Below are 24,237 nucleotides of genomic sequence, written 5' to 3' on the forward strand. Positions count from 1 at the left end.
GTGATGCCAGCGTTAGGTTTGTTGACTTTTGAAGCCTTGAGCATCGTTCTGTGTTCAAAGCGAGTGGAGGATCTGAGATACACGGTAACTACACAAACCTGTCAGGTAAACATCGTGCAGGCCTGTCCTAAGAAAAATTTATCCTGAGGTCACAAATTCTCTAAGAAATAAAGGCATTTTCCCACAGACTTCAACCTTAAAGGAGCTATTTCTGCAATTACAGGTGCTGCCCCCTCCTGGCCTTAAGATAGAGTGCAAATTCGAGTCACCTGAGCATTGGTTTGTGGCCAGAAGTGCAATAATTTATTTTACAATCTATTGAGCCATGATAGTATCAGTCAGATACTGTGTGGTACTTCTTTAACTTCTTTAATCGTTTAACTAGTCAGAAGTGGAATTTCAGTAGGTGGTGGTCTTTAAGACACTGGAGCTAAAAATTGTTTTATAATCATACCTCATAAAAATATTATGAAACTGTTATCTATCCAAATGCAGGCTCTTTAATAGATGCAAAGCTTTTATGACTTTTATGATATCACTGATGATAATTGATATTGTCCATTGCTCCAAAATGGACAATATCACAGTTATTTTACTATCAGTGTCGTGTGCACCTCGTGTTTGTTAAAATGTGATTGCAAGCACATCAAGCTAAGTTAATGAATTTACACTGATGCATGGCATTGTAACTGTAAGGGTATTCGTGTGCTGATTTGAGCATATCGTCCAACGCTCTGCTATGTTTTAGTAGTATCTCATGAAGCCATTAACATGAATAGAGGTCAGCAAATCTTCAAATTTGCGAAATTGAAACCTAAGGAGGGACATTTTCCAGAAGGAATAATCCAAACATTCATCTCTTAATCAAACTGCTGTCTATAGTTTTCATCCCGAGACTACTGTAATAGTTAATCAATAATCTAAGCTTTATCCAAAAGTTAATTACTACTCTGTGTTAGCGTTTAAAATCCTAGTACCCTAAATAACGATGAAAACTGTGCTTCTCTTTGTAAAGTGATAAAAAATATACATATATATAAAACATAAACACAACGTGGGAAGAAACATAGCTGTCTGACATTCGCTTTATTGTTAAAACGTTGTTTGGTGTATCAGCTGCTTGTCTTTATTTTAAGGTTTTTTTTTAACACATCTTTAAATTAAAGGCAAACATATACAGCTTTAGCTTCAAAAACCATGCAGCAGTGTAAACAAGAGGTCTACTGAGATAAAAAGTCATCTACAACGAACTACAGAGTCCGATAATAAAAATGTCAAGTCAAAAACAAAAGAAAAGAACACAAGCATTGTGTCTGTTTTAATTCTTGAATCAGAAAAGCTTGAACTTAGTGCTTATCATTCTCCCACATTCGGCTGGTAAATATGTTGCGTGTGAATTAAGAGCTTAAAATCCAGAAAAATAAATATGAGGGACTGACAACATATACATAAAAAATGCATCCCTATATATGGCAAATGCGACTAGGACTGCTTTTCTCGAGAGTAACTCCATGAGAAACAATGAATCTTTACAGCTTTAGAGAACCCAAAAGCCCCGATGTGATTCTCTACCTCACCTGAACTAGGCAACAGCAACAACACCGACATATTGTAACTGGCAACTCGACAGACTGCTCATAAAAGTTTAAATCTACCAAGGTAGATAGGTACAGGTAACTTTGAACTTGCAGGGAAACCGCTGAGTGCAAAACATGGTGTAAGTATGGTTAATCCGGTTTTAATGATCAGGAAAAAAGTTCAAGTTGGCCACACTGTGTCCTACGAGTCCTCTCTTCTTCTGCAGACCTCAGACTATACTACCTACCAGATTATTGGGGGCTCCATGGCATTGTACTGCATTTCGGCTTCTACTGTAGCTTGTCAGAATAAGCACTAATATTTCTGTGCTGTTGCCAGCACTTTATAACAGGCCAAGCAAAACCTGAGTATGAAAATGACACGCGCACACACACACACACACACACATTATCTGCCTTCATCACTACATCGCAAAATCTTAGCAGCTAACATCTGCCCAAACACACTGACTGTACACTTGTATCAGGAAGGCAACGAAGATGAGACAGTGGCACCAGCTTTTTTGTTTTGCACGCTGCATGCAAAATGACACCGATACAGGGTTCTTTGATCAAAACGGAATATTTACAATCATCAATGATAGTATGCCAGTGGTGCAACTGTTCATCCTCCATTTTAACTTAACAATATGAAATTGGCAGACACCATGCAACAAAAAATCTCTTGATATTTAACATCAAGTTTGCTGCTTTGGTCAATTACATGCAACTCGGGAGCTGCAGCTGAGGAGGTTTGATTAAACTTAAAACATGAATGCACAGGATGAGGATCAAAACTAACAAATATTGCACCACCTCACAACTTAAAGCATTAGTAAATATTAGATGATGCAGCTAAATAAAATGTCATTCATTGTGTTGATACAGACTTGATCCCAGGCTAGAATCTTCTCCTCCCTTTTTGCCCTTTTTACATTAGTGGGTAACTAAGGCACCAGTAAGTACAGTCATGTAAATAAATACTTTGATCTGTGCACAACCTGTACCAAAAGCACTTTGCCTGAACATACAGTACAATTATACAGTACAGTATAATTGGCTAACAAACATTGACTGTAATGTGTCCAAACACCTTTCAACAATCTTTTTTTTTTTTTTAAACATCAATTAACTTAAAATAACCTCAGATCTAAAAATTGATTTTTTTTACAAGCGCCCGTTAGAATCTATGTTTTGCTAAAACAGCTTTTCGTGTTCATTCTGCCTGTAAAAAGCGCCATCACTTAATGGCTTTCTTCTCCATATGGAAGAGACCCAGCATGTCCAGCATGGCCTGTCTGATGGAGGAGCCAAAACGATGCGAGTCCTAAAATGAAGCCAAAGGAGCAAAGAATATTTTAAATGCCTATAATAATACGCATGAAAGGATAAATATCTGTTTAAAATGGACAATCAAGAAACGTACAGTTTCTGGGCTTGAGTGTTTGCTGGAGATGTGGAAGTTGATGAGATCTTCACCAACGATGATGTAGGAGACGCCATAACCATCGTCAGCAACCTTGTGAACGAAGAAAAAAAATGTTAGAAATGTTAAATCTCAGCCACAGGGTGAATTTGTGATAGGCATGTTTCCTGTTCAAAGGGCATGGATTAAAACAGAAAGGTATAAGATTGTTGTATCTCAATGAAATATTCAAGGATCTAGAGAAGCCTCAAAATGTATGATTGACATGATAGGAATAGGAGGACTGCATAACCATCTTCATTCAGACTTCCAAAATGACAATTAACTGATAAACATGTACTTACTGGACCAAATCCACCTCCGGAGGACACATATTCTGGGTGTTTGACTAGATCAAACAGTTCGACCTGCTGCAGAGGGGTCTGGCTGGTGGACAGCCTCCACGGTTCTGACAGGACCTAAACGTAAAAGGGAACAAAAGTATTTCACCGATCTGCTCTGCTTCCTGGCCATAATGTAACACAGATTCAAACAGACAACCACATCGTTTGTGATTTACAAGAGAAATGAGAACTGTTTCAAGAATATTAATTACCTCCCAAAAAAGCTTTTAACAACATCTCATACCTGCTTAAGGAATTCCGACTCCTCTCCCAGGTATTTGGAAACCACATAGAGACAGAAAAGGTGGCGATCGACGCCCTGTCCCGTCATTGCCAAACGGTACAGGCTTTGGTGTTTCTCTGCTGCCACTTTGAACAACCTGAGGCGCTCTTCTCTCTGTGTGGACAAGGAAGATAGAATAGTGAAACACGATAAAGAAACATAGAGCAAAGTATGCACACTGGAGTCAACAACAACAGTCGGTAGCACTGTAGAGGTATGCCGTGTTGCGGAAGCCTACCGTCTCATCTCTGATCATAGCGCGAACAAAGTCACTAGACTCCACGGTGCAGGAGCGCACGGTTTCTGTGCGACCTTCACGGAACAGGCGCGTCATGGAGGCTTCGTATGTCAGGCAGAACTTCCCTTTGTCCTGTTGAGAAGGAACATAAATCAGCATTCTTTTAAAGAGACTCCAAGGGGAAGTATTTTACAATCTGTTAACAGTATATTCTCAACATACTGATCATTTCAAAAGAAATTACTATTATACTTCTATAAACTGCAATACCTCAATAACTAACAATTCTTTGCTCAAGATTGTCGACTTGACTGTGCTGTGTATAATCACATAAACTCAAACATTAACAAAAAGAAAACCAGTCTCAAAATTCATCTGAACAGAACATAAGTAAAGAAATTAAACATTTTTTAGTAATATCCTGGTTGGCTGACTGTGACTGCCCTCTGGTGGTGATAAAGAGGGCTGTGATTAAGCACCAGTTTCCATTTAAATCCTGAAAGGGTTTAAGGTTGGATTATTAAATATTTGGTAATATCACAAGTTCAAACACTAAATGCAGTAAAAAAAAAAAAAAAAAAAAAAAGCATTCTTCTGCACATTATTTCCCTTGGCTATGCCCAGGATAACAGATTAAAAAGAGATTTTGGCTATATCTGGTACATTATATGTATTGTGATCCCTCTTCTAAATTATACACTAACTATACACTGACATCGTACACTTACTCTGTAATGGGCCAGCTGTAGAGCTATCTGGATGAAGGCATCAGGACTTGTGCGGCACTTCTTAATGAGCCCCTTTCCAAACTCATCAAAGGGAATAATGTGGCAGTCCACATCATTGGCCAGACTCTCGGCAACTGTCAGTGACCTCTCGATAGTTTCCTGGCACTAGAAAATGTCATGCAATTGTTTGTTTTACTTGGTAAATACAGCCTTCATGATAAGCATCACATGTATAATGTATTCAATAAAGAAACTGATTCAATCCAGTTAAATTATTAGAGTAACACCAGTTCTTCTAATGTCATTTCAAATTCAGCATTTTTTCATAGCTATACAATTTTAAAATCAGGTGGATGAATATCAACAATGGTGCACATGGTTCCCTTAGATTGGTGACTGAGTTCCCTGCAGGCGTACCTCAGCAGGGATGTCCCACTGCAGCTTCTGAGGACCTGGCAGGTTGGGATGAGGCTCCCCCTGGCAGTGACCATCCTCAGAATATCCCAGTTTAACAGGGTCCATGGAAAGGACTTGCTGAAAATTTTCACATAGCTGATGTCACATTTTACTATTCAATTTCACTGCATTCAAATTATTGACCTAGTTTCATTCCTCCTATTCCTGTTGCTCATGACATCAGGGTATCCTGAAATATTGATTTATTTTACATCAAAACAGTCATAAGCAGACTCAACACACAGCAAAAATATACGAGTGTACCTCCCACAGATGGCCGATGATCGGAGCATCAGCCCAGGAGTGCTCTGCGTTCAGTCCCATGGTGCCATTCTTGAAAACTATCAGATTAAACGACTTATCAAACCACCTGAAAGAAAACTAAGGGTCAATGCTTGAGGTTTATTCGAAATTTAGTTTGTGAGACGCACAGATTCGACAAAATTCAAGTTAGCCAAAATCAGTTTTATATGCCTCACCTGTCATAGCACTTCCCATGGAGCAGGGACTTGGCATAGCTGTCCAGAGACTTGATTTTGTTGTCTACATCATAGCGCTGCTCGGTGTCATCAAGGGTCACAAAGAAGGCGGCCTTCTCTATGGCATCCAGAGACTGTTTGTTCTTACCACGGCTGAAGTAGTTGTCACGGGCATTTGCCCAAGGGGTCCTACAGCGGGTGAAGGAACAGAAAATATGGTTTATATGAGTGGAAAACCCAGTATACACATAAGCCCACAGTCAAAATGAGTCTATGAATGGAGTATGGAAGCAGGAAATATGTTCATGTGTTTGGTGTTTAACAATGTTTTGGACAGGCCTCATGCAGTGAGTTTTAAGATGACATATGTGCAAGTTTCTCACCATCAGTGAGGGACAAGAGCCCTTTTGTTGCATTTTTGTGCCAGTAACAGGGCATGTCCAGGCCAATATCATCAGCAGAACCAGCATATGACAGCATTTTGTATCAGTATGTGAATAAGAAGACATTAGAGTAAACATGCCAGTACAGAAAAAAGAATGCACTTTTGGCCATGGCATTTTCCACTTTCAGGAACTCAACATTGTTCGACTGAGTCCCAACACGATACAATCCTCATGGATTAGCCTTAGAGTATAGTGTGCTAAATGTTCACACACAGACAGTATTTCTTTACTTTTCAGAGTCGGGACTGATGCGCATTTGTTGCTCATTGTGTCATGTGAGGGAGTTGATCCCCCACTGACATGCCTCTGAGCTGGCAAGGAAAGCAAAAACAGAGGAGAAATGGTCCTGCCTCGTGTGTGCTGACACCAATGAAGCTGGCATCGTGGAACTCACTGCTTTAAACAGCGGTGCTGTTGTTACTCAGCTGATTCTGCGACTCCGGCGTGATGCATGCAAGGGCTCTGCAATGCAGGCTGAGACGCCTCTGTTTGGCATGTGTGAATTACGAGGAGGAACAGCGGTGGGTTAACGAGGATGTCTTTTTTCCCCACCTATAAGGTGCAACCGATATCTGAAAGAGGCTATTGAAAATAAACAGTGCCTTGCGAAAGTATTCGGCCCCCTTAAACTTTTCAACCTTTTCCACATTTCAGGCTTCAAACATAAAGATAAAAATTAAAAAAATTTTGTGAAGAATCAACAAAAAGTGGGACACAATCGTGAAGTGGAATGAAATTTGTTGGATGTGTCAAACTTTAACAAATAAAAAACTGAAAAGTGGGGCGTGCAATATTATTCGGCCCCCTTGTGTTAATACTTTGTAGCGCTGCCTTTTGCTGCAATTACAGCTGCAAGTCGCTTGGGGTATGTCTCTATCAGTTTTGCACATCGAGAGACTGAAATTCTTGCCCATTCTTCCTAGCAAAACAGCTCGAGCTCAGTGAGGTTGGATGGAGAGCGTTTGTGAACAGCAGTCTTCAGCTCTTTCCACAGATTCTCAATTGGATTCAGGTCTGGACTTTGACTTGGCCATTCCTACATTTATTTGTGAACCATTCCATTGTAGATTTGGCTTTATGTTTTGGATCATTGTCTTGTTGGAAGATAAATCTCCGTCCCAGTTTCAGGTCTCTTGCAGACTCCAACAGGTTTTCTTCCAGAATGGTCCTGTATTTGGCCCCATCCATCTTCCCATCAATTTTGACCATCTTCCCTGTCCCTGCTGACGAAAAGCAGGCCCAAACCATGATGCTGCCACCACGTTTGACAGTGGGGATGGTGTGTTCAGGGTGATGAGCTTTGTTGCTTTTACGCCAAACATATCGTTTTGCATTTTGGCCAAACAGTTTGATTTTGGTTTCATCTGACCAGAGCACCTTCTTCCACATGTTTGGTGTGTCTCCCAGGTGGCTTGTGGCAAACTTTAAACGAGACTTTTTATGGATATCTTTGAGAAATGGCTTTCTTCTTGCCTCTTCCATAAAGGCCAGATTTGTGCAGTGTACGACTGATTGTTGTACTATGGACAGACTCTTCCACCTCAGCTGTAGATCTCTGCAGTTCATCCAGAGTGATCATGGGCCGCTTGGCTGTATCTCTGATCAGTCTTCTCCTTGTTCGAGATGAAAGTTTAGAGGGACAGCCGGGTCTTGGTAGATTTGCAGTGGTCTGATACTCCTTCAATTTCAATATGATTGCTTGCACAGTGCTCCTTGGGATGTTTAAAGCTTGGGAAATCTTTTTGTATCCAAATCCAGCTTTAAACTTCTCCACAACAGTATCTCGGACCTGCCTGGTGTGTTCCTTGGTCTTCATGATGCTCTCTGCGCTTTGAACAGAACCCTGAGACGATCACAGAGCAGGTGCATTTATACGGAGACTTGATTACACACATGTGGATTCTATTTATCATCATCAGTCATTTGGGACAACATTGGATCATTCAGAGATCCTCACTGAACTTCTGGAGTGAGTTTGCTGCACTGAAAGTAAAGGGGCCGAATAATATTGCACGCCCCACTTTTCAGTTTTTTATTTGTTAAAAAAAGTTTGACACATCCAATAAATTTCATTCCACTTCACGATTGTGTCCCACTTGTTGTTGATTCTTCACAAAAAAATAAAAATTTTATATCTTTATGGTTGAAGCCTGAAATGTGGCAAAAGGTTGAAAAGTTCAAGGGGGCCGAATACCTTCGCAAGGCACTGTATGCTCTTTAATTTGGACTCCAGCTCCATCTGTAAAGCCACCTACCTGTGCCCTGCAGTAAGTGCTGCTAGTTTCTCCTCTCCTGGCAAAGGCTCCGACTGGTCTGCCAAGATCCTCTCCATCTGCTGCTCTATCTCCCTTGGCAACAGCAGCCGTCCATCATAAAACATCCACACCTTGAAGAAACGGCCCTTATGGTACACGGCGATGTGTTTGCTCTCGTTCATGTGTTGAAGGGTATCTGAGTGAAAGCAAAGAGAATTGAAGAAAAGTTTGTGCTGATCCAAAAGCACATTTTTTGTATGTGTTTTTTGCTTATATATGTTGGTGGAACTTAAAAAAATTCTTGCACACCACTAATCTTGTGAGTTACTGGGGTGTGGAGTCAAAAGATTTAAATTTGCAGAATTAAAATGTATGTTTCTGCTTCTCAAAATGAATATTATTGTTATTATATATTATTTATATAATATTATTTCATTTCTGAGAACAACAGAGGTGTTAATAACTAGTTCATGGCCCCACTAGAAAAATAAAGTGAAATCTACATTTATGTTGTAAAAAAAACAATGACATAATTAATCAACATTTAATTCTACTGTAAGAGAGCCATTAATCTCTATATTAAACATGTAAAACATTTCAAGTCATGTGCTGCTTGCTGGTAAGGGGCTATCTAGTTACAAAACTCAAGGAGCTTGAAATGGGATATACAGGAGGTGAGATGAAAAAGGAGAGTAATTTGGGAACAGGGGTGAGGAGGATGGGAATACAATGACTGAGGCAATGTTTGTTTGAGCAGCACTGTGTATAACCAAGAGGAACCAATTCAAAAGCCCTATCTACACGTTACCTTTACTATAAAGTTTTAATAACGCTTTGGTGATACTCAGTGCTGGAACAAGCATTGGCTTTGTTACAGGCAAGATAAAGAGAGGAGATTCTTACAGCACAGGGGAACCTAAAAGAACAACAACCTCCCACCCACATAATACTGAGCCTATTGGGCTTCCTTACAGTACGGACAACTCCAGCAATATGAATACAGGCTCTACATAATTAATAGAACTGGCTTCGGAGTAAGTTAACGCAGCAACTCTTATACTTCTGTATCATAACCAGATGGATAACTCCAAACTCATATTCTACCATTTTTACTACATTACATCTAGAAATCTGTCATGTATTCAAATCAAACAGGGCAATCTACAGTAAAACACTGAATTATGCTGCTTTTCCTATGTTCTGAAGTCATGTATAACGTGTCTTCTGTCTGTTGAGGTGTAAACTGAATATGTCGACCATTTTCAAACATTTAGATACAATCACAGCTCATGGTTCTGATCTCAAGCTATTGAGCTCTGGGCTTTTGAATCAAACTGGTTTTAGTCTTGTTTACAAGACAAGTGTTATTTCATGCAATGAAGGCCCTCAACACACTGAATGTATACTAAATATCAAGTCCCCCCCCCCCCCCCAAGTCTGAACAATAAACCTTATCCTCTTCCAACAAGGTTGTTGTTTGGCTTACTTACACAATCAAACCAGTTCTGCAGCACAAAACAGAAACAAATGGAGTCTCTCAAGCTCCATTACATGACGAACTGCGCACGAAACAAATACACATAAACTGCCTTTTAAGAATACATATATCTTTTTATGTATTCAGGTCAGCATAATGCCCTTTATGATCTCTAAGATCGGCACACATGCACTACAAATTTATGGAGGTCAGATTATTTCTAATCCAAACAGATGGACACATGTCCCAAGAAGACATACGGGAGAAGTAGTGTGAAGGAGACGGCACTGCTAAAGACTCTACCTGTGTCTACACCTGGGACACGACTCGTGTTGAACATACGCTCGTATTGGGAAGAGCACATGGGAATAGTGTGTAGGAGCATGAGCTGAAAGAGGAAAAGGGGAGAGTCAAACACAGAGATGACAAAGTAATTCACTAACATCCCCAGAGAGCAGCAGCGGAGAAACATCTACATGGAATAAAGCATGTATGAAGCGGATAGGGGATGATGAGGATGGTTGGCCAAGCAAACTTAAGGAAAGGGAAGGACCTCAGAGGGATGTCAGAGAAAGAGGAATGAGCAAGGTCCAGAAACCATTTGACTCCCAACTCAACACCACCAGCAAAGCCCTGATGCAACAGTAGATTTTTTTCCCACCAATGTCGATCATTTTAGGACATCTAGACTTAAACTAATATGAATATTTACATCTATGACAGCCACTAAGACTTATTCAAAGCTGTGCTGCAGGGAATGAGTATAGGAGTCAGGGTTTTCAAGGGCTGTTGCTGTGGCAACACCTAGGGTCACATGGCAGAGGGGTCAGAGGGCACGGCGGAGATGTGCCCTCCTCTTACCTGTATCCACACCAGGGATGCGGGAGGTGTTAAACATTCGCTCCCACTGAGCAGAACACAGAGGAACCTTGTTCGCCAGCAAGTATATCTAACGCAGCGTCCGACACAGCGAAGGGACAAAACAGTAAAACAGAGACAACTGAAGTTAAGTGTGTAACAGAGCGAGCTCATGCACTGGCGTTTGTAGAAACACCAACAACTGGTCTTTGTGAGAGTTAAAGGTGGGGTCTGTGATGTTTTCTGGAGCATTTTTTATCATATTGTCTGAAAACCTCCTCACGACCCCATTGCACCCACTAAAATAGAATGTTTGGGAAAAAAACGAAATCTTTTAGTCCATTGTAGAGGGTGTAGCAAGAGGAAATGTCTGACCAATAGAAGTAATGATGAGAGTTACTTCTATTGGATTCTGACACGCCAATCAACCGTCAGCCCCCCTCCCCCCTCCCCCCTGCGCGTTCACAGACTCGTGACTCGTTCATGCGTTTTGAAGGCGTGGTTTCGAGGGGTGGGCTGAAGGGAGAGGCAAGGTTGTGTATTTTCAAAAATATAGCTTGCAGGAACCGTTTTTCCAAGATCTCAGACCCCACCTTTAAGTGTGTATTTGCACAACGTATGGCATTATTGTGCAAATTGTAACTTGAAATTCAGCATCATGCAGGCTGGCAAGTGCAAAAGGAAAGACAGAGGTGCGGGAAAAACTGACATCAGAGTGTCTGTTATATCACCGGCATTCATTAAGTGTTAGCTATGCCTTAAAAAAATGCCTCCATTGTTGCCATGCTAGCAAACACAATTGTAATTTCACTAAAACAAGCAAAAAGAACAGGGAATGGCTTTAGTCAGAATAACACAAAGTGAGATATCAATAATCTGTACAATCATATACTTCAAAGTATACAAGACAACATTATGAAAGATAAGCAGTTTGCATTGTAAATTTAAAAGACAAACACACCGAGATAACATTACTGAATCAATGAAGTTCAACAAGATCGTGAAAAGAGTAAAGCAGGAGCCGAGGAGCTCTATACTCACAGGTTTGATCTGAGCTCTGTCCAGTTTTCTCCTGTAGAGCATGATTGCATGGATGGCATTACCTGCCCGAGCAGCCTGGATGTGGGTGGGGAACACGTAAAGAAAATCCTGTGGAGCAGAGTAATAGTAATAAATCAATAATAATCAGTCCTAAATCTTTCAACCAGCTCTCTTTCCGGAAGAACACAGGGCATTAGGGCAATGCACTTATCATTTTATCAGCATTGCAAGTAGCACCGTCTGTGCAAGTGAGAGGCACTTTTTCTAAGAAAAATAAATCATCTGTTTAACCTGAACCACGGCAGCTTTACCTCATGTAAAAACAAAAAAAGGCAATCAACACAAGTATTCGGTACACAGTTTTTGAGTTTACCATCCTTGAGAGAGATATGATTAAATGCAGTAACAGTGATAATACATTTAAAACCACCAATGATTCAAGGAGAAAAACATATCCAAGTCAAGCTTTCTCTTATCTGAAAACATTTGCTTGTGTACAGCTAACTGGTTTATCAAGTGATACTGTTGCAAATATTTCAATCAAACTCAACTGACAACATTTTGGTTCCACGACTTTCACACACAAAATCTCTCTGTGGGGGCACTGGACTAGTGGTGGGTGTGTGTGTCAGTCAATCAGTAACCATGTTTCTGGCATGAAAAGCAATTAAAGAAAGATGTTACACCCTGTAATAGAACATTTTATTTAGCGTTATGCTTGTGTCTCATGATGTTTAAATCCCTTGTAAGACTTGATCTTCTTTCCCAGGCACTAGATCCACAAGATTTTCCAGTAAAACATTCCTTTTGTTCTTGTGAAACTTGGTATCCTTTTCCCAGGCATAGGATGTTTCCAATCAAACAATTTTGTATTTCCTTCTTCATCCTGTTTTGCACACTCATCAGTGCTCATCAAGAGATAAGAACAGGTTAGCTTGCATAGTCTGATACATAGACATCTTTTCCTTCTCCTGTGTAAGCAGAGATAAGACATGCACTGAAACTGTAAGTTAGAGCTACACTCTGACACAGCTGCTCTGTGTTGAAGTCTTGCTCTCTCTTGTACAAGAACTATTCAATAAACCTGCCTGAGTGCTTTTCACTTTAACAGTGCTTGGATAATCAAAAAGGGTTGTGAAAAAATGAAAATAAAATAAAAAAAAACTATATAACTTGGCCTAATTTCATAGTTTGGCGTTTAAAATGAGGAGCTAAATTTAGGTTTAGATTTTTTTTTTAAATTATCAACAATCCATAAATCTAACCACATTTTTAACATAAAACATCACTTGAGCTTTTGACTGCAGATTTAAGTTTAAGTGAAGGAATTCAGACACACTTGTCTTTGTACTCCTCATCTGGTTGCCGCCACACACGCTTGACATGATCTAAACCAAATAAGTTGGTCTCATCAGACTGCAGGACATGTTTCCAGTGATGTCCTTTGTCTGCTTGTCTTCAGCAAACTGTCTGCGGGCTTTCTTATGCATCATATGTGATGATTTGTGTTAAGTTATTTTGCGACTTTTTCCTGAACGCATACTGTTTTGAGAAGCAAAACGCTTTATTTTTTAAGCCCCAGCCAACTAGCAGGACTACCTTCGTCAACACCAAAACGAGGCTGGAACTCTGCTCACAGGACGCAGCAGGGGGTAAGAAAATGTTCATAAATGATATTGCTAATATGGGATGTCATACAGCTTCATGTCAAAAGAGGCAAACTATCCCTTTAAATCAGTAACATCAGCAGCTTTTTAACATCTAAAAAACATTGCCAGAATTAAAGGAATAGTGTCTAAACCAGACTTAGAGAGACTGATCCATGCGTTTGTCTCCAGCAGGTTAGATTACTGTAACGGCCTGCTCACTGGGCTCTCTGAGCGGGCTGTAAGACAGCTGCAGTACATCCAGAACGCTGCTGCTCGAGTCCTGACTAGAACCAGGAAATACGACCATATTAGTCCAGTGCTCAGGTCTCTGCACTGGCTTCCTGTTGCTCAGAGAATAGACTTTAAAACAGCTCTGCTTGTGTACAAGTCTCTTCATGGTCTCGCGCCAAAGTACATCTCTGACATGTTAGAGCCATATGAACCAACTCGGGCTCTGAGAACCTCAGGGAGGGGTCTCCTGCTGGTGCCCAGAGTCAGGACTAAACAAGGTGAGGCTGCGTTTCAGTTTTACGCTCCTAAAATCTGGAACAGTCTTCCAGAAGATGTGAGACAGGCCTCAACTCTGACAGTGTTTAAATCCAGGCTGAAAACAGTTCTATTTAGCTGTTCAAATGACAACTGAAAGTATTTTATCTGCACTCTTCACTTTTAATTTAATTAATTAATGATTATTTTTTAGGTTTATTGGAATGATTCCATTTGCCTTCTTGTGATTTTATGTAGCTGTAAAGCACTCTGAATTGCCTTCTGTACGAATTGTGCTCTACAAATAAACTTGCCTTTCCTTTGCCAGCCATGTAGCTGAAAATCCCAAGACTGCAACACTGTAGCAGTAACAAGTTCCCCTGAGACACCATCAATTTGTTTATTTCTACACACATACACAGGGGTTTATGTCCTTACATCGAAAAATATTTGCTATCCGACTATGCTCTGCTCTCATGAGCTAAGCAACACTTTATTGTTTGAGTAAATAAAACTAATGCAACATTTCAAAAAAAAAAAAAAGAAGAAGAAAACCGAGACATAATTAAGACTTTTTCTTTTATAACACTTAGATCTACAATATAAATTATAGTCTAAGATGCCTTGCAATTGACAACAGGTCTTAAAGCTTTTCAGGTGCTCACATTACTACATTTAACATTAAGAAATGATGAAGGTATCAAGGGATCAAGGATTCAAAGATGACGCAATGACTATTAAAGAAAACTCTTCACCTTTTCAAAGAATCAGTTACAGCTGATATTGTGAGGTGTTTTGGATCAATTAAAAAAAAAAAAAAGAAAAAAAAAAGCAACAATTAAGTAATCTTTGGCTAACAGACAAATGATAAGAGAGGATTTACCATGGCATAATAGTTGCTGTTGACCATGATGGGTCCACGACCTCTCAGGTAAATATACTCTTCCCACCAGTCACTAACCTGTGCCAGAAAAAGAGAAGAGAGAGAGACATTATCAGACAAACTGCTTTTTTTTATTTTTTAGAATTTTTTTGTGCTTTTATGCCTTTAATTGACAGGACAGTTCAAGAGAGACAGGAAGCAGGTGGTAGAGAGAGGGGGAAAGACATTCAGCAAAGGGCCGGCCCGTCAGATGCGGGACTCGAACCGGGGCCAGCTGCAGCGAGGACTGTAGCCTCTGTACATGGGGTGTCTGCTTAACCCACTACGCCACCGACCACCCCAGACCAACTACTTTTTAAAGTGGGAGCTGACCGAATGCCTGCGACTAAAGAGTGGTGAAGATAGGAAATCCTCTAAAACTTACATAGTTGGATGCCCACCAGGACTTCAGTTTAAGGTACCACTGCACCCTGGGTCCCAGATTCTTCTCGAAGTCTTTAGCCAAGTCCTTCATTCTTTCAAACTGCTCGTCATCCATCAGTGGGCGCACCGAATCCAGGAACTGATAAAAGAGTCATAGAGAGAGAGGCAAATGACTGGCCAGACAAAAGTCTGTTAGCAGGCTGACCAAAATAAATCAAATAAAATAAAAAACACTCCTTTTAGATGAACATGGTAGTGTGGAACTCAGTGGTATCACACTACTCTAAGTGATTATATAGACAATATATAAACCAAACAGAACTACTTTCTATGAAACTGGATAAGCATTCACAAGCAAATTGTGTCATATCGCCTCTAATTGTCTTCAAAACATAAACATTCATCCAATGTGCTCAAAATAACAGTTCAGTCAGGATGTAACAAGAGGGAATTACCCGTCTGCAGGTATCTTCGACAGAGGGAACAGGCAGGCGAGGCAGCGAGTTCTGGAAACTGTAGAGCATTGGCTTCCTGCCAGAGAATATCTTCACCAGTAACTGGATATACGGAAAAGATAAGACAAGGGCAAAGGAGTTACGAAGTTAAACTTTTGTTTTATTGTAACCTGCAGGGCATGAGGCAAAGTGCAAAGATGTAACAAGTGGGTTAAACTAAAAGGATAAAAGTAGCAAGAATGACACTGCACCTTTGCCCGAATCCAGTGACATCAGAGAGTAAACTGAGTTTTTATACTTTTCACGTGCATTTGTTAATATTAAGGCACAAAGTAGGCTTCAAATGAACAAGATCAAACTAATAAACATGTATATAATTATAATAATGCATCACATATCAAACGCAGCCCAGCAATAAAATATCAGAATTATGATATAAATGTAAAAATTGTAACCCTTCTTTATATGGAATATGCTTATATTCACCGTCTTGCAAAAGTTGTAAAGCTAGATCAACAATGGGGTCAAGGTAAGATATAAATAAAACTGTACTCCATCTTCATGAACTATTAAGAGAGTTCAACAAAGGAGCACATCTCACCATCCACACACGAGTAGACCAGGACAAAGAACCGTGGCGTGAATTCATCCAGCCATGCCATGACAGCAGGGACTTCAGGACAGTCCTCATAATCATTATTATGGTGACCCACAGGCCTGTGCCCACCAGAACTCCCCCAACTATCTTCTGGTTATCTGTGGATATATATCGACTGTGGACAGAAAAACAGAGAGAGGGTTGAACAATATAACAGTGTCAAATCAAAACTTTTTTTATTTTTTATTGAACTGTTTGGGGGGACACAAAAAAGGCCAATCTAATTGAAGTTAAAACTAAAAACATAAACTGTAAATTCGTCATATTTAAGGACTAAAGGGACACATGACATTGTGCAATCTAAGGGAGTGTGCACTACAATAACACACGGGGAAATAATGAACAATTACAGTCGCATAACAGCTGCCAGACTTGGCTCAGTCCAAAGTCAACAAAGACAGAGTAAACCATTACTGATAACTGTGCAATACTTATCCTACAATACTTAATCACACATACGCGTGTAGAAACACGCTACAACTGACAAAGTCATGGACTTGGTGAAGCCAGGTTTATGATGCTAATTAAAGAGTAGTGTGGCTTTACTTCACCAGGTTATAAAGTGTGTACAACAACAGCAAGAAAGATGTGATGGATGGCTGGAATAAAAGGTCATTTGCCAAGAAATAATCTTTTTATCAAGCATAGTTAATAATTTCTTAAATACCTGTAATTATTGCCCCCCCCCTATCAAAGAACCAAGCCATTTGTCTTTGCATATGTTCAGAGGAGACCTCAATATGCCTGTACAAAAAGAAATACCATAGTTTTTCTAAAACAGCACATGACAAAACCTTACCTGATGGGCATGTGTTCGCTTAACTTGGCAATCAACCCCAGCGATGGATCCAGCTGTTTATATTTATTGACGGACATGTAGGACACAACCACTACCATGAACCCCCCCGGGCTGCCCGGGTACACACCAGTCATTACTCCATTCTGCAAAAATGTGTGCCAAATGCAGATATACATAAGGTCAGACAGGGTCACAGGGAGAAAATAATGTGCGACACATGATGTGAGTCATCACTAACCAAAAGATGACAGTATAAAGAAATGCTTGCAGGTCTTTTGGGTTTGAATAATTCAGTATGACTTTGTGTAAACATAAAACTGGGCCAAAGGTTAGATCCCAACGAACAGACCGGAAGGTTACTGTAACAGTTGGCTGTTTGTGCACGAGAGGGTGACCTTCTAGTGTGAGCAGGTTAATAGAGCTCGGTAAACAGATTTACAGTGGAGCAACAATTGGATCAAAAGCACAGAATTACGTGGGCTCTTATGATGTTGTTTGTTGGCTGAACACAGACTGAGAACAGAAAAGGCCGGTGACTACTGAGAGACATCAGACGCAGGCAACGAAGAATCACAGGAACTCAGTCAAAGCTCATCAAAGTTTCCCTCTCTATAAAGAGAACCGTTCGGACATTGCTCAACTGTCTGTCTAACATTTAGTTTTACCTTAAAGCGAATGAACCGCTTCTTCCAGGAGTGGAGGCCAGACAGGTAGACCTGGCGTAGAGCTTCATGGCACAGATGCAGGTCGATGCCATCAGGAGAGACTGTGAACTGAAAGGCCACCGCCTGGTGCGCTTCTGCCATGGTGGCGGCTACTGTACACTCACTGGAAGGAAGGAAAGGACGAGGTTACAGAGTTAGTGGGGTGGAAGTGACAACATTTATTTAGAAGGTTAACCTGAGTTAGAGAGATGAGAGAAGGTGCAAATCTGCGGCCCAGTAACGTCCGCATTCGGAAATCTGGACGAGGCTTTGAATAGTTTTAGTAAGGCAACATAACAGCCTCTGATATTGATCAGCTTCTGTCACAATTCTGTAAATCACCTTCATTACTCCTCGAGAACACATGGCAATTACCTTATTTATAAGAGTTAATCAGTTTAAGTTATCTGTATGGGAAAAAAAAACAACAAGGGAGAATGGATTCTTACTGGATTCTCCCGCATAACTCAAACTCAACACGAGTTAACCTGGCGTTAGTTGATCTGTTACAGAGTTTAACTGGAGCACAATCACTTGACTAGTGGTGATTCAAGCGCTTTTGAATTGAAGTCATTGTAATTTCTGACTGCGTAGCACTTTCTGTTATTTATCTTGAACTGGTCAATATGTGGTATCTCATCTTTGATAATCAAAGAGAATGGATGCTATAAAAACTATAGCCTATCTGGTAGATCACCTTTAGGTCACATCGCGAGTGAGCCAACATGTGATTTAACAAAGTTGCAATGCAATAATTTTACAAGGCAAGGGCGAGAGCCAAGGTCGGGTATTTGGTTTGTGTGGTTTATTTCTCTATCTATTCGGAAGCACGATAATACAAATGGTGCCAGGTCATATTGCATAAACCAGAACCGGTTCCAATAAAAGATAAAAAAAACACCACAAACAATAACACATGTTATGGCATTTCATTGCAAAACAAAAAGGCTTTCCTCATAAGTTCAAAATATAACATGGTGGGGGACACACTTTCAGAGTGCTGCTAAAGATTTTAAGGTAACCAAATATTGTAAAGTTTCTATATTTTTGCAATCCTGTTTGTGCAGCTGAGAATCAGCAGCAAAGCTCTGGAGTATTTACACCATCTAATGGATGTAAATCTTTTGATGCACGAGTAATTTCAACTCTCAACCAATTCCAATGAGACGTGAAAGTGACCCTATAACAAATCTTCCACATCACATGAACGTTTCATTGCCAGATAACCACTAATAATTCTTATTAACAATTCATTCATTGGGGATAACTCCCCCTGGCCTTCGACCCCTCACAGAACGGAAGCTTGCCCTAAATATCAACTTAACCTAAAAAAAAAAATGAGCAGCACATTTCAGGCTGTATGTCCCCGGCTATACGCACGTTATTCACGCCTTCCCTTGACCACACTGAGGCTTCGTCTCTCTGCAGAGCTCCTAGTTCTACCTGAGAAGGAATGCTTCTTTCCAGAATCCGTTTGTATTTCAATCAACGGCAGCAATCTGGAAGCAGGACACGTCGTTACTACGTTTGCAGTCCTCGGAGGGCGCATCCACAGAGCGGTGTTTCAGCAGCCAGTCCCTTCCCCCAGCATCACATGATCCGCCCTGAGCCGCAGAAACTGGGGGAAAGGTCGCGGCGCTGCGCCGCTTAGATACCGGCCCAAACTGTCAACACTGTAAACGGAAATGCTCGTTTGCTAGCAGGCAAAGGATACGTGTCTTCAATGGAGCCACCGACAGGGTAACTTTGGCTAATTTATCGTGTAACAGCCGTTTATCTCTTTCCGTTTGGGCACATGTTGGGTACACACGGACACTGAATGATATTATTACATAATAACAAGAGTTACATCGTGTAACAGAGCTGCCAAGTGCGGGTCAATGAATGACCTTTCTTTGGACTTTTGCCTACATTCGTGTCCTGAGCAACAACAACCTAATTACCACCGGGTGTGTACCTGGAATCCTTCAGATTAACATCACAACACCAAAGCAGACGGACTCTAATAGTGGAGGCATCTATTGTCAGAACCGGCTGTTACAATGAGCGACCTTTAATCATAGATTTCAGCTGGCAAATGTTAAAAGAATGAAAGTGACTTCCTGTTGCTACAGGCCAAACAAGCTCACAACAAACCCTATGTCAAATGCGAAGGCTGGAAAATCTTCGACACACTGACTTTAACCTCAACTCTGCGGTGGAGGGGAGGAGAGCTTTCACTTGGTTCAGTTTGACTTTTCGAGACTATCTGCTCCCCCCCAACCTCTGCAGCGAGGTTTTTAAAAAGGCAACTTCCGAAACAGCTGAGAAACCCACGCACGGACAAGCAGACACGCAGTGAAAAGAGGAAAGATTGCTCACCGACGCTTTTTGTCAGTCTGAGAGGACGGAGCGCTCTGCTTGGAGAGGATGGGACACGAATGCCTGCCTGGAGGGGCTGTTAATGGTACCAATCTGCATGAATGGAAGACTTGACTTGTATCCAAGGACTTCCCCTCCAGCTACGTCACATGGCTCGCCTTTTGGTTGTCCTACACGAGCCGTGGTCAAAATAGCGCCCCCAAGAGGGCTCCTGTGAAATGGAAAGTGTTGCATGGCCAACACGGAGCAGGTGACAAGTGGAACAATACAATGGGGTCCAGGTGACACCAAGGACAACAGGGGCACTCGGTTGTTTGGTAGTGCATTGATTGGAGACCATATCATGAATATCTGAGTAAGAGAAGGGGAGGAATATGCAGGCAGTCTTTAAACAAGGTGCAACAATACGACAAGTCCACAAAAACGCAAACATTTCTGGGAGATTTAGAAATTGTTTATGGATAAAAACCTGGAATTCTTGTTTTATAATTGATTGAAGAGCATAGGCCTTACACATGCCGGATTAGGCTTGTTTTTGTATTGCTTCCTTTTAATTCTAATTTCAGTTACTACTATATCATAATAAACCCCTCTTTTTTCACTTTATGTTGTAGCCAATAAGCTGGTCATAACTGTCACTAAGCCCACTGTGCCTAAGGAATTACCACACTACTTATTACAATGGTGCAGCACAGTAAGAACGATATATGATAGAGGTTAAACAATTCTGGAAAAGGACATTTCTTTAAAAGACACTGCAGTAAAATAAAATATACATATATACACCCCATAGATGTATGTATTGTAAGTTGTAGATGACGAGATTTTCTAAATCTGAATCAGTGAATTTATTTTTTTCCTTTCAAATATTCTAGTGTGTAAGTGTTTGAGTATCTAAAATATCGTTTTTTTAAGAGACAACAATTGGAATATCGTAGGTATAATAGGTAATTCTGCCTCTAAAACGTTTTTTTTAGCCAAATATAATATTTTGTTGAAAGAAATTTCTATTGATTTAATATCTACTTAAAAAAAAAAAAAGTTAATAGGCAAGGCAAGGCATCTTTATGTATATAGCGCATTTCATACCACAGGCAACTCAATGTGCTTTACATAAAGACAAGGCATTTAAAAGAACAGAAAAACAAGCCATTTAAAGAGAATAAAAAAAAATAGAATAAAAATTAAAACACAGTTAAAAGCAATCAAAGAAGAGGGAAAAAGAAAAATATAAACTCAACCATAAGCACACCGAAAGAGAAATGTTTTTAACCTGGATTTAAAAGTGCTTAAAGTTGCGGCTGATTTCAGTTCTGCTGGTAGTTTGTTCCAGTTGTGTGCAGCATAACAGCTAAAAGCTGCTTCACCGTGTCTAGTTTGAACTCTGGGCTCCACTATCTGACCTGAGTCAGTAGATCTCAGAGCTCTGCTGGGTTTATACTCTGCTAGCATGTCATTCATGTATTCTGGACCTAAACCATTCCGTGATTTGTAGACAAGTAGCAGAACTTTAGAATCAATTCTGTATCTGACCGGGAGCCAATGTAAAGACTTGAGAACTGGGGTGATGTGATGTGATGTGATCTCTTTGTTCTGGTTAAAACTCGGGCTGCAGCGTTCTGAATGAGCTGCAGCTGTTTGAGACTCTTTTGGGGGAGTCCAGTCAGAAGACCGTTACAGTAGTCAAGTCTGCTGGAGATGAAAGCATGAATCAGCTTCTCCTGATCTGTTTGGGACATGAAACCCTTAATCCTGGATATGTTCTTAAGTTGATAAAAGGCTGATTTGGTGACTGATTTGATATGACTGTTGAAGGTCAGGTCTGAGTCTATCAGCACGCCAAGGTTCCGGAATTGGTCTTTAGTTTCTAGAGACAGTGACTCAAGGTGTTTACTGACAGCAAACCTCTTCTCTTTGTTGCCAAACACAATGACGTCAGTTTTTTCTTGATTTAACTGAAGGGAATTTTGGTTCATCCACTTTTTGACTTGCTCTAAGCAGTCGCACAATGACTCTATAGGACTGCAGTCATCTGGAGACAGTGCGAGATATATGTGTCATCTGCATAGCTGTGGTAGTTGACTTTAGAGTTCTTCACAATTTGACTCAGAGGCAGCATTTATAGGGTGAACAGAAGCGGTCCAAGAACTGACCCCTGAGGAACTCCACATGTCATAGCCACTCGATCAGATTGATTACTTCCAATAGTCACAAAATAACTCCGCTCCTCCAAGTAGGACCTGAACCATTCTAGGACTGTCCCGCTGAGTCCTGCCCAGGTTTCCAACCTGTTCAGCAGTATACTGTGATCCACAGTGTCAAATGCAGCACTGAGATCCAACAATACCAGAACTGACACCTTGCCCGAGTCAGTGTTCAACCTTATGTCATTTAACACTTTAATAAGAGCCGTTTCTGTACTGTGGTGAGGTCGGAAGCCTGACTGAAATTTGTCAAGGAGTCCATTGGAGTTCAAGAAGTTACTGAGTTGATTAAAAACCACTTTCTCAACAATCTTGGCTATAAAAGGAAGATTTGAGATGGGTCTGTAGTTGGTTAAAATGGAAGCATCCAATGTTCTCTTTTTTAGGAGTGGCTTGATGGCAGCTACTTTTAAGGGTTTAGGAAATGTGCCTGATTGAAGTGAGCAGTTTATTATTTGCTGCAAATCTGTTTGGACAGAGCTTACAATAGTTTTAAAGAAGTCAGATGGCATTGTGTCAAGACAGGATGTCGATGGTTTAAGATGCTGGACTGTTTCTTCTATGGTTTTTTGGTCAGCTGTAATGAATTCTGACATCATAGTTGATTGATTCCTAGGTGGTTTTAAGGATTGCATCATTTTATTATTTTGCTGATTTATGTTGATATTTAGCCTTATAGATTTGATTTTTTTCATTGAAAAATAAAACAAATTCATTGCATTTTTCTGTGGAACAGAGTTCTGAAACTATCTGTTTTTGGGGGGGTTGTCAGCTTATTAACCATAGCAAACAGAGCACGAGTGTTGTTGATAATCTTATTAATCATTTCAGATAAGTGTTGCTGTCTAGCCTTGAGTAACCCGTGGTTAAAATTACAAAGACTTTGTTTGTAGAGGTCATGGTGAATTTGAAGTTTAGTTTTTCTCCATTTACGTTCTGCTTTCCTGCATTCTGTTTTCAAAGCCTTTACCATAATAGTGTTCCTCCATGGTGTTCGCTTTCTGCTCAAGAGCATCTTATTTTTAACAGGTGCAACAGTATCCATGACATTTGAGATTTTCAAGTTAAAGTTATCTAAGAGTTCATCAACTGTCTCTGCACTCGCAGTTGATGACATAGCTATAACTTCCATAAACTTAGCACTGGTATTCTCATTTATGTACCTTTTTCTAACAGACACACTGAATGTTTGGAGTTAACTGTAAGTCAGAGAACACACAGAAATGATCAGAGAGCGCCAAGTCCTTGATATCAACAGAAGAAATGTCAACACCTTTAGAGATAACCAGATCCAGTGTGTGGCCTCGAGTATGTGTGGGTCCATTCACATGTTGAAGGAGGCCAAAAGTGTCAAGTAGAGAGCAGAGTTCTTTGGCATTAGTGTCCATGTTATTGTCCATGTAAATGTTAAAATCCCCTGTTATGATAAAAAAGTTATAGTCAGTGCAGATAACTGACAGCAGTTCAGCAAACTCATCAAAGAAAGTTCCTGGGTATCTAGGTGGTCTATATATGATTAGGAAGATAACCTTTGGATCCCCCTTTACTAAAAAACAGAGATATTCAAAAGAGCTAAAATCACCAAGTAAAATTTCCTTGCACTGAAAGACTGATTTAAAAATGGCGGCAACTCCCCCGCCCTTCTTACCACTTCGACACTTATTGATAAAACTGAAATTTGTTGGTGCTGCCTCATTGAGAATGGTATCACAGCTACATTCAGTCAGCCATGTTTCACTAAGAAATAAAAAGTCTAGATTATAGGTCATGATCATGTCATTTACTAAGAGGGATTTATTGGCTAGTGATCTGATATTGAGTAGGACTAATCTCGTGGAGACAACAGGTGATACTGGTGTGTTTCGGGGTTGACACACTATATTCAATAGATTGGTAGATTTAACTGAACCTTTTTTATTTCTCACCAGTTTGACCACTTTTCTGTTATCTGTCATCACAGGGATTGAA

The 24,237-nt window shown here is 40.3% G+C and overlaps 1 protein-coding gene across 4 annotated transcripts; it reads right to left on the reverse strand.

The window, feature by feature from the left end:
- Positions 1 to 1,285: 1,285 nt before the first annotated feature.
- On the reverse strand, positions 1,286 to 20,175 carry cpt1ab (carnitine palmitoyltransferase 1Ab (liver)). Of its 4 annotated transcripts, none has more exons than XM_075469510.1 (19): positions 20,066 to 20,175; positions 17,666 to 17,828; positions 17,001 to 17,143; positions 16,145 to 16,316; positions 15,544 to 15,645; positions 15,090 to 15,227; positions 14,666 to 14,743; positions 11,648 to 11,755; positions 10,052 to 10,136; positions 8,272 to 8,467; positions 5,571 to 5,759; positions 5,356 to 5,461; positions 5,053 to 5,169; positions 4,636 to 4,800; positions 3,908 to 4,039; positions 3,631 to 3,783; positions 3,348 to 3,461; positions 3,004 to 3,096; positions 1,286 to 2,904 (listed from the first exon to the last, which is right to left on the reverse strand). In XM_075469510.1, the coding sequence occupies exons 2-19, from the start codon at positions 17,804 to 17,806 to the stop codon at positions 2,818 to 2,820; spliced, it is 2,319 nt and encodes a 772-aa protein (XP_075325625.1). In that variant the 5' UTR covers positions 17,807 to 17,828; positions 20,066 to 20,175; the 3' UTR covers positions 1,286 to 2,817. The 4 variants fall into 4 exon arrangements, with proteins under 4 accessions (XP_075325625.1, XP_075325622.1, XP_075325624.1 ...); XM_075469507.1 differs by lacking the exon at positions 10,052 to 10,136 and adding an exon at positions 10,610 to 10,697; XM_075469509.1 differs by lacking the exons at positions 10,052 to 10,136; positions 20,066 to 20,175 and adding exons at positions 10,610 to 10,697; positions 19,148 to 19,258.
- Positions 20,176 to 24,237: the final 4,062 nt, after the last annotated feature.

This window comes from Odontesthes bonariensis, chromosome 7 (assembly GCF_027942865.1).
Source record: "Odontesthes bonariensis isolate fOdoBon6 chromosome 7, fOdoBon6.hap1, whole genome shotgun sequence".
NCBI classification, from domain to species: Eukaryota; Metazoa; Chordata; class Actinopteri; order Atheriniformes; family Atherinopsidae; genus Odontesthes; species Odontesthes bonariensis.

Excerpts from the sequence above, each read along its gene's own strand:
- cpt1ab (XM_075469507.1), bottom strand. The coding sequence starts at position 17,806 with ATGGCAGAAGCGCACCAGGCGGTGGCCTTTCAGTTCACAGTCTCTCCT. Across the intron at positions 3,784-3,907 it reads CTATGATCAGAGATGAGACG|AGAGAAGAGCGCCTCAGGTT; the intron begins GTAGGCTTCCGC and ends TTGTCCACACAG. Across the intron at positions 3,097-3,347 it reads CCGGAGGTGGATTTGGTCCA|GTTGCTGACGATGGTTATGG; the intron begins GTAAGTACATGT and ends TTCGTTCACAAG.